The sequence below is a fragment of the Eumetopias jubatus genome, unplaced genomic scaffold (assembly GCF_037043125.1).
Source record: "Eumetopias jubatus isolate StellerSeaLion01/CBP00866 unplaced genomic scaffold, mEumJub1_p1.0 scaffold_11, whole genome shotgun sequence".
Classification (NCBI taxonomy): domain Eukaryota; kingdom Metazoa; phylum Chordata; class Mammalia; order Carnivora; family Otariidae; genus Eumetopias; species Eumetopias jubatus.
Genome location: NW_028274817.1, coordinates 102,496,848 through 102,512,379, shown reverse-complemented (window position 1 = coordinate 102,512,379; position 15,532 = coordinate 102,496,848). Strand labels below are relative to the sequence as shown.

Below are 15,532 nucleotides of genomic sequence, written 5' to 3'. Positions count from 1 at the left end.
AGGCATTCCGGGGGTCACCAACAGCAGGAAGCTACAGCCAGCCCTCTGTCTAGAGGGGGAAAAGAGAGGAAAGAAGTGGAATAACCAACACCAGAACCTGAAATGACAGATCCTCTCTTGGAAAAATTTAACCTTGACGTCAGCCAGTAGGAGACCCTGATAAAAGGCAGACATATTTATGGGATAAAGTGGTGAACAAGGCAGATAAAACTCCCATTCTCATGGCACTTCCACTGTATGGAAGACAAAATATATACCTATATACAGAATAAAAATTAAGAAAATATCAATTAGTGACCATTGATAGGATAAATATAAAGCTGAGTGGTAAAGAATTGTAAACCTTTATTGTTCTCATAGATTTTTTGTATCAATTTTTTAAACATTATATTAAAATATTATTTATCTTAATTATTGAGTTTTTGATACCCCCTCATTCACCTCACGCTAGTTTTGTTGGGGTGAGCCTGCAATGTCTGAAAGAAATTCAAGCTATTTTCTTGAGCAGTTAGGTGAATGGTGTGGCAATCAGTGACATATGGGAGGCTAGGGAGAGTAGTTTTGAGGGTAAAAGTAAAGATTTATTTGTGGGGCACCTTAGGTCTCAAGTGACTTTTTAGATTTCAAATAGGTATGATAAATAGGCAACTGGATACATAAATTTAGAGTTCAGAGAGAGGTCAGAGCTGGAGATACAAACACAGGAGACAAAACACAGAGATGATATTTAAAATAAGAGGGTTAAATATGATTACATAGAGGGAGATTAGATGAGAGAAGGCATAAAAGCTTTTTTAAAAATAATGCCTTTGCTGAGATATAATTCACATGCCATATAATTCTTGCATTTAAAGTGTATAATTCATTGTTTTTTATTGTGGTAAAATATACACAACATAAAATTTACCATTTTAACCATTTCTGATCGTATGCTTTGGTGGCATTAAGTACATTCACAATGTGGTACAACCATCCCCACTATCCATTTTCAGAAACTTTTTGTCATTCCAAACCAATTCTGTACCCATTAAACAGCAACTCCCCATTCCTCTCCTTCCCTCAGCTCAGGTAACTTCTCTTTTACTTTTGTCTCTTTGAATTTGCCAATTCTAGGTATGTAAGTGGAGTTATACAATGTTCGTCCTTTTGTGTCTGACTGACTTCTCTTAGCATAATGTTTTCAAGGTTCATCCATGTTGCATCAGGTATCAAAATGTCATTCTTTTTAAAGGCCAAATAATATTCTGTTGTATTTTATACAACATTTTGTTTATCCATTTATATTTTGATAGACTTTTGAGTTGTTTCTATGTTTTGGCATTGTAAGTAATGCTACTATGAACATTGATACACATGTTTCTCTTTAAGTCCTTGCTTTCAATACTTTTAGGGATATACCTAGGAGTGGAACTGCTAGATCATATGGTAACTCTGTGTTTAACTTTTTGAGGAACTGCCAAGCTGGTTTTCCTTTGCAGCTGTACCATATTATATTCCTACTAGTGATGCACTAGGGTTCCATTTTTTCCACATCTTTGCCAAAACTTGTTGTTTTCCATTTTTTTAAATAATAGCCATTCTAGTGTCTGTGAAGTGGTATTGTGTAAAGCTTTTTGTACAATATTCCTCCCTCCACCATTTCCTTTCAGTAAAATATAAGCTCCATAAAAGCAAGTACTTTGCTTGCTCACTGCTTTATCCCCAGCTGGGCCAGACGCTTAGTCTTTGCTCAACAAATATGTATTGACTGAATTAATGAATTTTAAATGCTCGATAAGCAATAATTGACTCATTTAATAAAATGATGTTATACATTCATGCCTAGGTTAGGTTGTATGTTCCCTGCTGGGCTTAATGGTTTTATTTTGTTTTTATCAAATGGCATGACTTTGCTCTGGGAAGGGTTAGAGGAAATATATTGAATTTACATAGAAAGAAACTATCTCACACCATTACAGGAGAAGAGTCAGTGAAAGAGTTCAAAAGTGAAATTAGAGTGTTGTGGAAAAAGCAAGCAAGAGCTCCCATGTTACCTTCACATTTGAGCACCAAGCTGGTGGTATGAACATGTTGAGTCAAGGGTGGCAGCTGCAGTCTCCTTTTCAGGGAACATTTCTGGCTTCCATTTACTTTTCCACCAAAAGTCTCTTGGTGAAGAAGAGTTTTTTGTGTATACAAGCGTGTTGTTTTGTCCCCTTTGTGTCTGCAGAAATTAGGCTAGTTTCTATATATGCTAAGTTCAGAGAGGTCACTCTCTCTTTACATGAAACTCTGATCATGAATTTTGGTTGGCACTCTATGTGTAAGATGACACCAGTCTCTAGAGTCTGGAAATATGCACCTTATCAATTTTATGGAATAGATTCAGTTTTTGTCTTATACATGTAATTAGAAATATGATATAAATGTCCTTAATAATTAAGATTATTTACCATCTTCACAGTTAATTTTATTTATTGTATTTTTCTTCTGAAGTTAAGGAAAGCAAAGCCATTATCAAGAAATATTGACCTGCAAAGTAAAACTGAATAAAGCATATGCCATTATGACATCTAGAAAATATTTAAAGAAACATTAGCAGACAAAAAAGAAAGTCCAGTGATTAAGAGGTCTGTTTCCTGATATTGTCCATATTTGGTTTCTATACAGCAGGGGGAAAAGCATGTTTTCTTATGTTTATATGTTATTAATCTAACTCTGAAAAATGTATTTGTGAATGGGTAAAATTTCAACAAACTCTGGTAGTTCTCTGTCTTCTTTAAAGGTTAGTATAGATTTTGTTTTACTCTGTTGCAACATTCCCTGGAATTTTCATTGTAAAATGAGGAGGTTGGGTGTATGATTAGCTCAACATCTGGATCCTCGGTCACGTCTTCTCTACAGCAGCCTGGGAGTAAGATTTAATAGCATAAGCACTATTATGCTCACTGTAGAAAAAAGCTGCCTGGGTGATGCTTGGAGAGGAAAAAAAAAGTGATTTACAACTGACTCAAATGTGGCTCACATATTTATTGTCCCTTTTCTTATCTTTCAAATCAAGAAGGTCAACTACAGTTAGAGGAAAGTCTGTTGCATACATGGTGAGAGAATGAGATAATCAGGTGATTGCAGATAGCCAATGCCAGGAAATCTTTATAGCTCTATTTTATTTTTTGCTGGACCTGGAAGACACATTTTCTTGCTACATCCACTGTCAAGAAGTGTGTGCTGTTTCAAAGAAGCATAAAACAAAGGGGGACGAAAACTCATTTGGTGGGGGTGTAGATGAAAGTTGTTTAAAGGGATTGAGCTAAGGAGAAATGTAATCAGAACTATATAGACCTTAACGAATAGTTAATTTTTCATTCATTTCACAAATATTTATTGAGAGTGCCTGCTCTATGCCTGGCACTGTACTAGGCACTTAACTCAAAAAATAACTAGGCCTTTTAAGTCTTTAACCACAATAGTCAGTGAACACATTTGCCTAATGCCTTAGTCTCCCTGTGCCAGCAGAAACTGGTATTCAGAAGGGTGGGAAGAGCTTAAGAGATTAAAAAAAGAAGTGCTTGATTTGTCAGAAAATTAAACATAGAATAACCACATGACACAACATTTCCACCCCTAGGTATATTCCCAAAAGTATTGAAAGAAGGAACTCAAACAAATATTTGTACCCGAACGTTCATAGCAGCATTATTTTCAATAACCAGAATGTGGAAACAAACTCAAATGTCCATCTCCTCATGTACAAATGAACTATATTGGTATTATCTGTACACTGGGCTATTAGCCACAAAAAGGAATGAAGTACAGATGCATACTACAATGTGGGTAAGCCTTAAATACATTATGCTAAGTGAAAGAAGCCAGACACGCACGCACACACACACACACACACACACACAAATCCACACACTATATGATTTCTTTTATATGAAATAGTCCTAATAAGCAAATCCATGAAGACAGAAAGCAGATTGATGGTTGCTAGGGTCTGTGGGAATGGGGAAATAGGGAGCACTTGCTAATAGTTATGGGTTTCTTTTTGGGATGATGAAAATGTCATAGAACTAGATAGAGGTTGCACAGCATTATGAATGTACTGAATGACACTTAATTGTGCATGTTCAAATGGTTAATGGTTAACTTTATGTTGTATGCAGTTTACCTGTTTTAAAAAATAGGCCTCCAGGAATCCAAACAGCAGACAGCTAACTCCCTTATTTTGTATACTGTGAGAAGAATACATATTAACAGAGGAGGCAGCAAAGATAAGTGGAAATAAATGATTACAAATTGAGATTATTTTGAGGAAAATAAAGGGGCAAGATGGATAGGCTTTCCTGAAGAAATTATTTATAATTTATGTGACCTTGAATCCACGTCCTGGGACTCAGTTTTCTTCAGGGACATGTTTTTATTTTTGTCTGTCTGTCTCCTCCTTTCCTCCTCCCTTAAGAAGAGGTCAAGAAGGAGACCGTGTGGTCTAGTTGTGAAGTTCAAAAGTCCTCATGCCCAAGAATAACTCAGAGAAATACTGGACTAGATTTCCATACATCGATGCCTTCTCAACTCTAATGTTTCAGGAATCTTAGGCAAGAAAAACAGATATGGCAAAATTATATTAATGACTCGCCACCAAAAAAGAGATCATTATTTTGAATATATAGTTAGCAGAAGACTGTAGATGAAGTTCAGTTTACCAGTTAAATTTTTGGAAAACAGAATTTCAAATAAGAAGGCAATAAACTGGCATTTTTAGCCTTATCACTTGCTCAATGGTCTCCCTGTAATCTTTTTACAAGGGCTGATTTCAAGCACAGTTAAATCAATAGGTCCTCCAGAGCTCTTCTCAAAAGAAAACCTAATCCAAACAAATTTCACATTGAGTGCCAGTAGCTCTAAGCATGATATATGTGTAAGAAAGATAAGATAAAACAGAGGGGCCACATGCGTAGCTTCAGGCATTACCATAAACACGGAGAGAAAAAAATAAAAATAGAGAAAATTAGAAGGCTTTAAGATTAAGAAATAAACTATCAAAGCGTATTTAAGGCTTAACAAACTGTAAGACGTTCCCTCCATAATCTAGCCCTTACATTTTTGATTCCTAACACTTTATTTTCACCACTAATGATTAGACACTATGGGCAAATTTGTGGTCAAGGAACCACCTTCCCGACAGTTGAGTTCTGCTCAGGTCTGCACTAATGCAACCTTCAGATCTGCTGTTTTTCCATGCCCAAATATTTGTGACACTTCCAAAAATACTGTGTGCTTTTATTTTTACAAAACATTTCTGTGCAAAGGAGTATGACTTAAAAAATGACCAATGAATGTTAGAATAGACCATATAAGACAGAGAAGCAGAGAAAAACTTAACCCTTTAAAAACGTTGATCAAATTCCTTGTCTTTCTCAGCACTTCATAATGTGGGAAAAGATTTCCAACTGCAATGGCAATGTTATTATTTTCCCCAGGGACCTGAGGATTAACAGACAGGTCAAGGGTTTAGTGATGCTGTTTAAGGATCTATTTAACAATCATGCTACTGGTAATTCTGTTCGAGTAGGAGAGAGATGTTCAGCACTACACAGTATCACGCATAGCATGTATGATTACAGGGTAATTGTAACCGTGCTACCCTTCGGTGTGGCGTCACAGGATTTTTATCATACTGCATCAGCTAATCAGGTAATACCCAAACTTTCCCTTCTCACACCTTGTTTTCTTTCTTACCTCCTGTCTGGACCACCCACATTTCTGCACCTCGATCTGTAGTTGTGCAATGTAGTCATCCTGTAAAAGAGGAAGTTTGAAATATGTGATAGGTCCCATGCATGCCAATTCAGAACCCTTGTCCCTGTCAAGGTAGCAAATTGCTAAGAAACATGTGGAGCACTTCAGTGCCCTGTACTAACTTCTACAGTCTGTACTTATAGAAGTTATTTTCATTTTATATTTGTCACATATTTGCCTCTTGATTATGTTCAAATATATTTGTTAGTTTTCAATCTTTATACTGGTTTAAGGGTAGATAGTTGTTTTCCTCCCTTTTAAGACAGGACTCTAAGGCAGTCGTTTCACAAGCCTCCTTGTTTACAAGTATGTAAGTTTGTAAAAAGTACATGGTAGAAAGAGCTGGGGAAAAAAAAAAAAACCATGATTTTTTTTTTTTAAGATCTGTCGCTTGCTCCCTTTTGTTCCTTATTAAATTTGGAGAAGTTTAAGGACCTAAGTTTTCAGAGAAATCCAAGTTAGATCACATTTTCCCTTTCTCCAGAAGACATCTCTTTGGGGGTGTAAAATCACATAAAACCAGGGTTTAAGAGTAACTTTCTTTTGTTTTTAACAGTCTTAAATATGTATGTATATATAGCTCTAGTGTGCTGACCCAGCACTAATGATCTGCAGTAGCATATAGAATTAGAAGTTAGGAGATGTGAGTTCTAATCCCATTTTTGCCACTAAATAGATAGAAGAACGTGGATAAGTCGTTGGCTTCTTTACGCATTGGGTTGCTTTGCTGTAACCTCAGCAGGTGAGACAAAGGAAATCTGCATGACTTTGGTCTGTACAATACATTCTGTGGCCTTGGTGTGTACTGCTGGTCACCTCTGCCAGAGAATACTAGGTCTTTTTAAAAACTAATTGTTGTATTTTTTATGTATTATTGAAGTGTGGTTGAACTCGGTCTTTTTTTAATCCACAATATCATTTCTTCCCTGGAGAGGACAGTTCAGTGTTGACTCTCAGCTAAGAAAACTGTTTGCACCACATATGCGTATATCCTGTCTTTCTAGCCATTTTATTAACATGGAAACCAGCAGTCATGATTTAACTTGTTGCCTAGATTGCAGCCCATCTGTTCTCAACAATAGAAGCTGAGTAAATACACGCTGATGATTTCCACTCTCCGTCCTGTAGGAGCATTCGCCTTACCCCATTTACCCCATTGCATGGTATTTCCCTGATGGTGCAGAGCCACAGTACCATAGCAGTCGTGCTGCCAATTTGATAATGGCGGATGGTGCTCTTTACTTTGAGAGTGTGTAATTCCTCTCAGGGGGATCCCATGTTTATTAATGTGTCACAAGTTACTTGCTTCCTGTTAGCTCTTCTCAGTAAATAGGACTCTAGTGTTCATTGGATGCTGCTTTATTTTTAGCTTTTAAAATCACCTCCTGATGAACGGAAACAGTAAACAAGTATTAAAGCATTGAAAGTAATTTGGAAATAGTGCTATCCTGGGGAGTCTGGAATTCCAGACATTACCAGACAGTTGTAAATCAGCAGTCACCTCACAGAGCTGAGGAATAAAAGTCAAGAAAATAAGAATACCAAAGTGTGCTCCTCTGGATCCACTTTCTGGAAAATAGGGGTCAATCACATTTATAGAAGAGGAGAAGGGGGCGGCTGGGGTGAAGAGTCTGTATTTTTCATCAAGTTTACTCACTCTCCTCGAGCCCCCACTCAGATATCCCGGATGAAAAACAGAAGGATTTATCTGGATGTTTATACCTGACACTAAACACCAAAGAACTGAAGGCATCATCATGGTCATGTTGTCTATCTCATCTGCCTTCTGAACAAACCCTGGGTGGCTGGACTGGAAAATGGAAATTTAAAGAAAAGAGGGAGAGGGGATGTCGTACTGATGATAAGATCTAACACTTCCTGAGTGCTCCCCAGAAGACTGGCCCTGCCCTAAGCTCTTCCCATGTTTTAACATGCTTGACTCCCAAACCAACCTGAGGTCTTTATTAAGATTTTCTCCTTATACGCATGAGGAAATGGAAACCTAAGGAGTCCAGTAACTTTCCCTAATTTTCCAAAGTAATGAGTGATTGAGCTGGAATCTAAACCTCTTATGGTTGGGTTTTGGAGATCTCGCTCTTAACTCTGTATAAAACATATCTGGCATTTGGCAAAAGAAGGTATAGGAAAACAAACAACAGCAATCAATAGTTTGAGGAGAAAGAAAACCTAAGACTCATGAGTTTAAAAGATTAATATGGAGTGTTCAAATTTAGAATTCACTGATTGAATTCTTAGAAAAGTCTGTTCTTTAAGAATTCTAATGTGTACAAATATCAGGATTATTCTAAAACGTGCATATTTTCTTACTACACATTGGAATGTGTCCTAAGAGAGTTAATTGCTTTAACTTAGGTAATTATTTTTTCTGAAAATATTATCTTAAAATGAGCCTGTGAAGAGCACGCTCTAGTCTGTGCTGGAGTAAAATTAATAAATAATGCATGAGCAATATTTCTGGCAAACCCAAAGAGGCTATTTTTTCTACTTGGGTGTGAAGCCCAAGCTAAAATTTAGCACACTTTCTTTTCTCTCAAAGCTGTTTCTTTTTCTGGATTTTCCATGCTGAGAGATTGACTCTACTTTTCATATACTCATTTGAGAGAATTTTTTCATCATCTTGGATACCTCTCTTTCCTTTGCTCCTTCCTGTCATAGTGATTCTGCATCTTAAATATAATTTGAACATGATTCCTCCTTTTGTCTCAATGGTCATTGCCTTTGGAGCTGCCATTTTTCTCCTGAATGAAGGATGTTGCTTTCTTATTGTCTCACTGCACTTAGTCCTCTGTTCTCTCAAATCCATTTTAATCACCGTGATCTGAAAAATCTTTCCAAAATCCAAATGTCTTCACTTCCCAGCCTAAAGTCCACATTCTGCTGTGGCTTACATGCTGCTCCTTCAGGCTTCTGCACAGCTGTCCAGCCTCAGTTCCTGCTGTTCCTTTTTAACTAGTCCAGCCACACTAAATTATTTGCATTTCCTCCAACCACATCAAGTTGTTGCATGTCCTCAAGCCTTTGTGCATACTGTTCCCTGAAATAGGCTTTGTTAAAATTGCCATATTCTTACTCGTTCCTTAAGACAACCAGGTATCACAAATTTTGAAGTCTTGTTTCTTTCTTTGACGCTACTATGGTAGCGCACAGTAGCTCTTAGTAGTGCTTATCGCATTGAAATTCAGCTGTTGTGCATCACTTCTGGATTGTGAGGAGCTGAGAGCAGAGAATATGTTTTATCATTCTAACAAAATTTCTGAACACATTTTTTCAGGACCTTTTTACTGATTGACTTTGTTTAAAGGTGAAGGGTTTTACTTCAGAAGTATTTTCTTTTTCTCTTTCTTTTCTTTCTTTCTTTCTTTCTTTCTTTCTTTCTTTCTTTCTTTCTTTCTTTCTTTCTTTCTTTCTTTCTTTCTTTCTTTCTTTCTTTCATTTTTAAAGGGGGAGAGAGAGAGAAAGGAGGGGGAGGGGCAGAGGGAGAGAAAGAGAGAGAATCTTAAGCAAGTTCCACACCCAGGGTGGAGTCCAACGAGGGGCTCGATCTCACGACCCTGAGATCAGGACCTGAGCTGAAATCAAGAGTCAGACACTCAACCAACTGAGCCACCTGAGCGCCCCCCACCTATAAAGTATTTTAGATCTGCTTGTAGGCTATTATATGAAGGTAGAGACATCCACATTAAATAAGTCTACATAATAGTTTTGTGGCAGTTTTCTTTGTTACCCAATATAAAGTTGAATAAATAACTATAAAGGAAAACTCTACTTTTCTCCCCTATTCTTAGTATTTCTGATACCAGGTATGTGGGGTTTTTTTCCCCACACCAAGCAATTTTGCAACACCAGCTGGATATGCTACAGTTCAAATCTATACTGACACTATCTACTTAAAGATAACATCACAGCCCACAGATTAAGGACTCAATCTCACAAGCAATTGCAAGTCCAGATTGTCACCTGTGCTTCTGACAGACTGACTATAAAGCAGAGGTTCTCACAACCCCCTCCTTGGATTCAGTCATTTGCTAGAATGGCTCACAAAACTCAGGAAAACAGTTTACTTACTATTGTTGGATATTTCAAAGGATAGAAATAATCGGTCAGATGGAAGAGATGTATGGGGCAAAGGGTAGAGGAAGAGGCGCAGAACTTCCTTGCCATCTCTAGGCATGCCACCCTCCCAGCACCTCCATGTGTTCATCATCCCAAACTCATCAAATCTTTTTGGTTCTAGGGTTTTTAATAGAGCCTAACCTGAAATTCCTGCCCCCTTGTCTGAAGGTCAGTGGTTAGAGTTAAAAATTCCAACCTTCTGCACACTTGGTCTTTCTGGTAACCAGCCCCATTCCGAGGCTTTCTAGGGGCTTCACCCCAAAACATCTCTTTAACATAAACTCAAGGGTAATTAAAAGTGGCTCCTTTTGAATAACAAGAGACACTCCTATCACTCAGGGAGTTCTTTTTTTTTAAGATTTTATTTCTTTATTTGACAGAGAGAGAGCACAAGCAGGGGGAGAGGCAGAGGCAGAGGGAGAAGCAGACTCCCTGCTGAGCAGGGAGCCCGACATGGGGCTTGATCCCAGGACCCTGGGATCATGACCCGAGCCGAAGGCGGCCGCTTAACTGACTGAGCCACCCAGGCGCCCCTACTTCAGGGAGTTCTAAGAGTTTCAGGAAATCTGTGCCAGGAACCAAGACCAATTATATTTTTTATTATACCATAACCAAACTATTTTCTGGCAATTCTTGTCATGTTATATAGGCACTTTTTTAACGAAAGCAAGAATTTAAATCAAGAAGCTGCTTAAATGTCAAGCGTCTTGGCTGAATAAGGAGGAGGCCTTGGGGGCTCTGATCCCTTGTACACCAGTGTGGCGGGAGAAGAGCCAACATTACTGAGCACCAGTGACGGGCCAAACAGATTTTAATTCAGTATCACGTTTAATATGCACATACATGTTGTCCTACTCCCACCTAAGGTTCCAAGGGATTAAACGAGTTGCCTAAAGTTACAGAAATAGTAAGCAGTAAAACTCAAATCCAGGACTTTGATGGCCAAGTATACAAATGAGGCATTGGGCACTTACCAAGTAAGACATTCTGTACAAAACCTTGAATTTGATGTTGTATGCTTCTCTTTATTCTCACTGCCTACGTCACCATGCCTGACCCATAGTAGTGTTCACTGACTGTCCAGAGACATAAATAGCAAACAGAAATAGTGCAGTTTACAAGAAAACTTCCTTTGGTCCAACTCTTTCAAAGAGATCTCTGAACGTGATTTCTATTCTCATGTATTTCAAGTTATAAACCTGATTTAGGAACCAACAAGTTGTAAAGTGAAACGCTGATTTAATGAACTGATTCTGTAGAATCTATCAGGGTGGGGTTGTCCTTACATAACACATCAGAATATTTCTCTCGTCTGACAACCTGGACTCCAGGTCCCAATCCAAATGAGTTTCAGTCTGTGAAGATAGTGAGCTTGCCATATTTTTAACCAAGACTGTTTTCTTCCCATATTCATTGATAACCTCTCCACTTATCAAGACAACCAGTACTATAAGAATTGAGCAGCCTTATTCTTCTGCTTCCATTATGCTTAATAGATCATTTACTTTTTCTACTTCTCTGTTGAGCTTTGCCAAGTTTAGCATAAACCCTAGGTTGAATTCCTGCCTGACCTAAATCTTCCTATATTTTTTCTACTTTTCTACATATAGAAATCCCAACTGAGTATATTTTCAAACCACACTTGTATATAACACGAAACTTTTTTCTAGCAAATAGAAAATATACAAACGGTTTCACAGAACTAAGCATCATTTAGCTGAGTGACAAGAGAGAGCCCTGTGGACCAAGCCGTGATACCATAACATCAATTAGTCAGTGGAGTTTTTTGCTTTACTCCCTCCCTCTCCTCCTCGTCTCTCTCTCTCTGTCTTTCTCTCCCTCTGTGTCTCTGTGTCTGTCTGTTGTAGTGAAGCAAACATACTGCCTGGCAGCATTCACTTTTTGTTCACAGCAGACCACCTATTTATTCTGCTTCATTACAGAAATTCCACTTACTGTATGAAAGTATCCATCTCGCTGACAGTGGGTGAAAATGACACTGGACTCTGCTACAATTCCAAAATGAAATACTTTGACAAAGCTGAACTTAGCAAAAGCAAGGAAATTTCATGCCGTGACATTGAAGATTTTTTACTACCAACCAGGGAACCTGAAATCCTATGGTATAAGGTATGTACTGTGATTTTGTTCCTTATAAATAGACTAATGTAAATCTTACTCTTGGACAATTTGGATAAAAAAGTTATATGGGTATGATGAACTTCAGCTCTGCCCTCCTAAAATACTACAGCAGGTTGTGCTGGTTAGTATAAGTTTTCAAACCAATAGCTTTGATAAATGCTAGTCAGTATTTGTATTGGTGATCCATTGCAATAAGCTGTTGCATTTATGTTCATAGCTAGTTTATACAGTTCGTTCAAGTGCATTATAATCTGTGTTGATAATTCCAGGAACTAAAATACATTAAGTATTCATTTCAGAGCTCTTCATATAAATAATCCTAATGTTTCCAGATGAGGAAAGGATTGATTTACTTCTATGAAAAAAATGTTACAATAGCTTTATTGAAATGTTCTGTTTAATGGAAGTATCTTTGTGTATATTCCAACCCTTTTTATATAAAAGCATATATATTTTTAAAAACCTGAAAATTCATAATATTATAAAAATAGTGCTAGATAAAGTTTTTTTTAAAAAACCAACAGAAACTTTAGACCTAAGGAGAATAATCCAACCCTTGTCCTTCCTATCACATAATTGACTTTCTCCAAATTTTAAGATGAGAATGTACCCTTCAGCTTATTTATACCATCAAAGAAACTTTTTGTTATTGAGTGTAATCAAGAAAATACAATATAGGAGATATGAATATTTTTCTGGAGTATTATATCCATGACTTAAAGAGTACTAGTATAAAATTTACTTTGTTCAACTCCCTGGAAATAGGAATGTAGGAAGCATGACCTCTTAGTAACTAGATCCACCAATACCAGTATGGCATGAGTTCAAAACTTATGAGAAATTAAACAAGAAACAAATCTTTAAATATTTTCCTACTTTTCCATTGAATTCTTATCTTAGACACTGTCAAATAGCCCTCAAATATTAGCCCCACTGAGCTCTGTTTCTGCACAGATGAGGTTTATTTTTTCCCCTTTTTTACTTCTGTGAGTATTTCTCACCCCGATTCTCAGTCATCTGCCTGCTTTCCACAAGCAGATTCTTAGTAAACCCTGATTATTGCCTCAAATGGAGAGGTATTAGGGGAGTTTGACCCAAAGATGTCTAAGAACAGATGTTTCCTAATAGTAGTGTGTGTACATTCACCTTCTTCTACACATGCACACATGCACACACACTCAATATTTAAAATGGGTAGCCTCACATTGCTTCTTTAGTCATGTTTCCATCATCACCCCAATCATTGTGACCTTTAGCTATAAAGACTTTCACTAGTAGGAGGGAGGAGCTAGATGGTGGAGGAGTATGAGACCTAAATTTCGTCTGGTCCCAGGAATTCAGCTAGATAGGGATCAAACCATTCGGAACACCTACAAACTCAACAGGAGATCGAAGAAAAGAATAGCAACAACTCTCTGAACAGAAAAGGGACCACTTTCTGGAAGGTAGGACGTGCAGAGAAGTGAATCCGAGGCGATATTTGGGAGGAGAGATGGCGGGGGCGGGGGGCCTCTGTCAGCCGCTACCGGCAAGTGATAGAGCCACTGAGCACAAAATTGGAATTCTTAGAAGTCAGCTCCGCTGAGGGACGTTGCTCCAGTGGCTAAGCGGGGGGTGGAACCGTCCCGGGACAGTGTGGTCTCAGGACCCTCGGGGTCACAGAAAGACCGGGGGTGCCTGAGTGCAGCAGAGCTCCCAGGTATCGGAGCAGGGAAGCCGGCTGCAGAGACGGAGCCGAGGCGCAGGCTCTCAGCTCAGGGTTGCCTTAAACTGTGATCCGCGGCCCAGTCGGGCCACTGCTCCTCCAGCAGGGACCCAACAAGCGGCAGATCCGGGAAGACTTCCCTTCCTCCCCCGGGAGGAGTGGCGCAGGAGCGCACCACAGGGATCTGCTGGGTTTGGAGACTCCACACGGGGTCGGGTACCAGAGATAGAAACGCTCAGTCACAGGCCGGTGAGCACGGAGTGCGGCCGGAGACTGGGGAGACGGGAGTGATTGACTGCTTTTCTCTGGGGGCGCACTGAGGAGCAGGGCCCCAAGTTCTCGGCTCCTCCAGGGCGGAGATTGGGAGGCCGCCATTTTCACTCTCATCCTCCAAAGCTGTACGGAAAGCCTGCAGGGAACAAAAGCTCCCGAGAGCAAACCTGAGCAGATTACTTAGCCCGGACTGGCAAGGGCGGGGCAATTCCGCCTCCGGCAAAGACATTTGGGAACCACGGCAACAGGCCCCTCCCCCAGAAGATCAGCAACAACAGCCAGCCAAGACCAAGTTTACCGATCAATGAGGAGGGCAGAACTCCAGAGCTAGGGGAATACTGCACATAGAATCCATGGCTTTTTCCCCCGATTCTTTAGTCTTTCAAAGTTAATTTTTTTAATTTTCTTTTTCTTTTTTTTTTAATTTTTCTTTTTCCTTTTTTCAACCAACATCTTATCAATCCTTTTTCTTTTTTTAAGATTTTATTTATTTATTTGGCAGAGAGAAACACAGGGAACACAAGCAGGGGGAGTAGAAGAGGGAGAAGCAGGCTTCCTGCTGAGCAGGGAGCCCAGTGTGGGCTCATGAGCTGAGCCAAAGGCAGACGCTCTAATGACTGAGCTACCCAGGTGCTCCTATCCATCCCTTTTTAAAAATCTTTTTTTCATTTTTAGAGTCATTTTCTATCCCTCCAGAGTAGTTAACTTTATTTTTGGTATATATATACAAGTTGTTCTCTCTTTAAAATTTTGGGATACAGTTTCTTCTAACAGACCAAAATATACCCTAAATCTCTAGTGTATGGCTTTGTTCTTGTCTCCTGCCTGATCACATTCTCTCCCTTTTTTTTTTTTAATTTCTCTTCTTTCTTTTTTCAACCAACTTCTTATCATCAATTCCGTATATAAAATCTTTTATAGTTTTCTTTTTTAAAATTTTTTTAAAGATTTTATTCATTTATTTGACATACAGAGAGAGAGACAGAGTGAGCACAAGCAGGGGGAGTGGCAGGCAGAGGCAGAGGGAGAAGCAGGATCCCCACAGAGAAGGGGGAGCCCAATGTGGGATTCGATGCCAGGACCCCGGGATCATGACCCGAGCCGAAGGCAGTCGCCCAACCAACTTTTTTTTTTATTGTTATGTTTAAAATCTTTTATAATTTTCATCTTTAAAGTCATATTCCATCCCTTCATGATATTTACCCTTATTTTTATACATATATAAGCTTTTCTTTCTTTAAAATTTTGGGAGGCACTTTCTTCTAACAAACTAAAATATGCCCAAACTCTAGTGTGTGGCACTGATCTATTCACCAACCTGATCATATTTAATCGTATTCTTTTTTTTACCTTTTTATTTTCCTTTTTTTTTTTCTTTTTTCTTTCGCTTTCTTTTCCCCTGGTTTCGGGTCTCTTCTGATTTGTTTAGTGTATATTTTTCTGGGGTCGTTCTTACCCTGTTACCATTTTGTTCTCTCATTCATCTATTCTCCTCTG

The 15,532-nt window shown here is 38.7% G+C and overlaps 1 protein-coding gene across 1 annotated transcript in view; it reads left to right on the top strand.

The window, feature by feature from the left end:
* The window catches only part of IL1RAPL1 (interleukin 1 receptor accessory protein like 1), a 686,391-nt gene that overhangs the window by 93,152 nt on the left and 577,707 nt on the right, over nt 1-15,532 (top strand). The window contains exon 3 of the mRNA XM_088028576.1: nt 11,859-12,045. Coding sequence (XP_087884702.1) covers nt 11,859-12,045 — 187 coding nt within the window. The remainder of the gene's footprint in view (nt 1-11,858; nt 12,046-15,532) is intronic.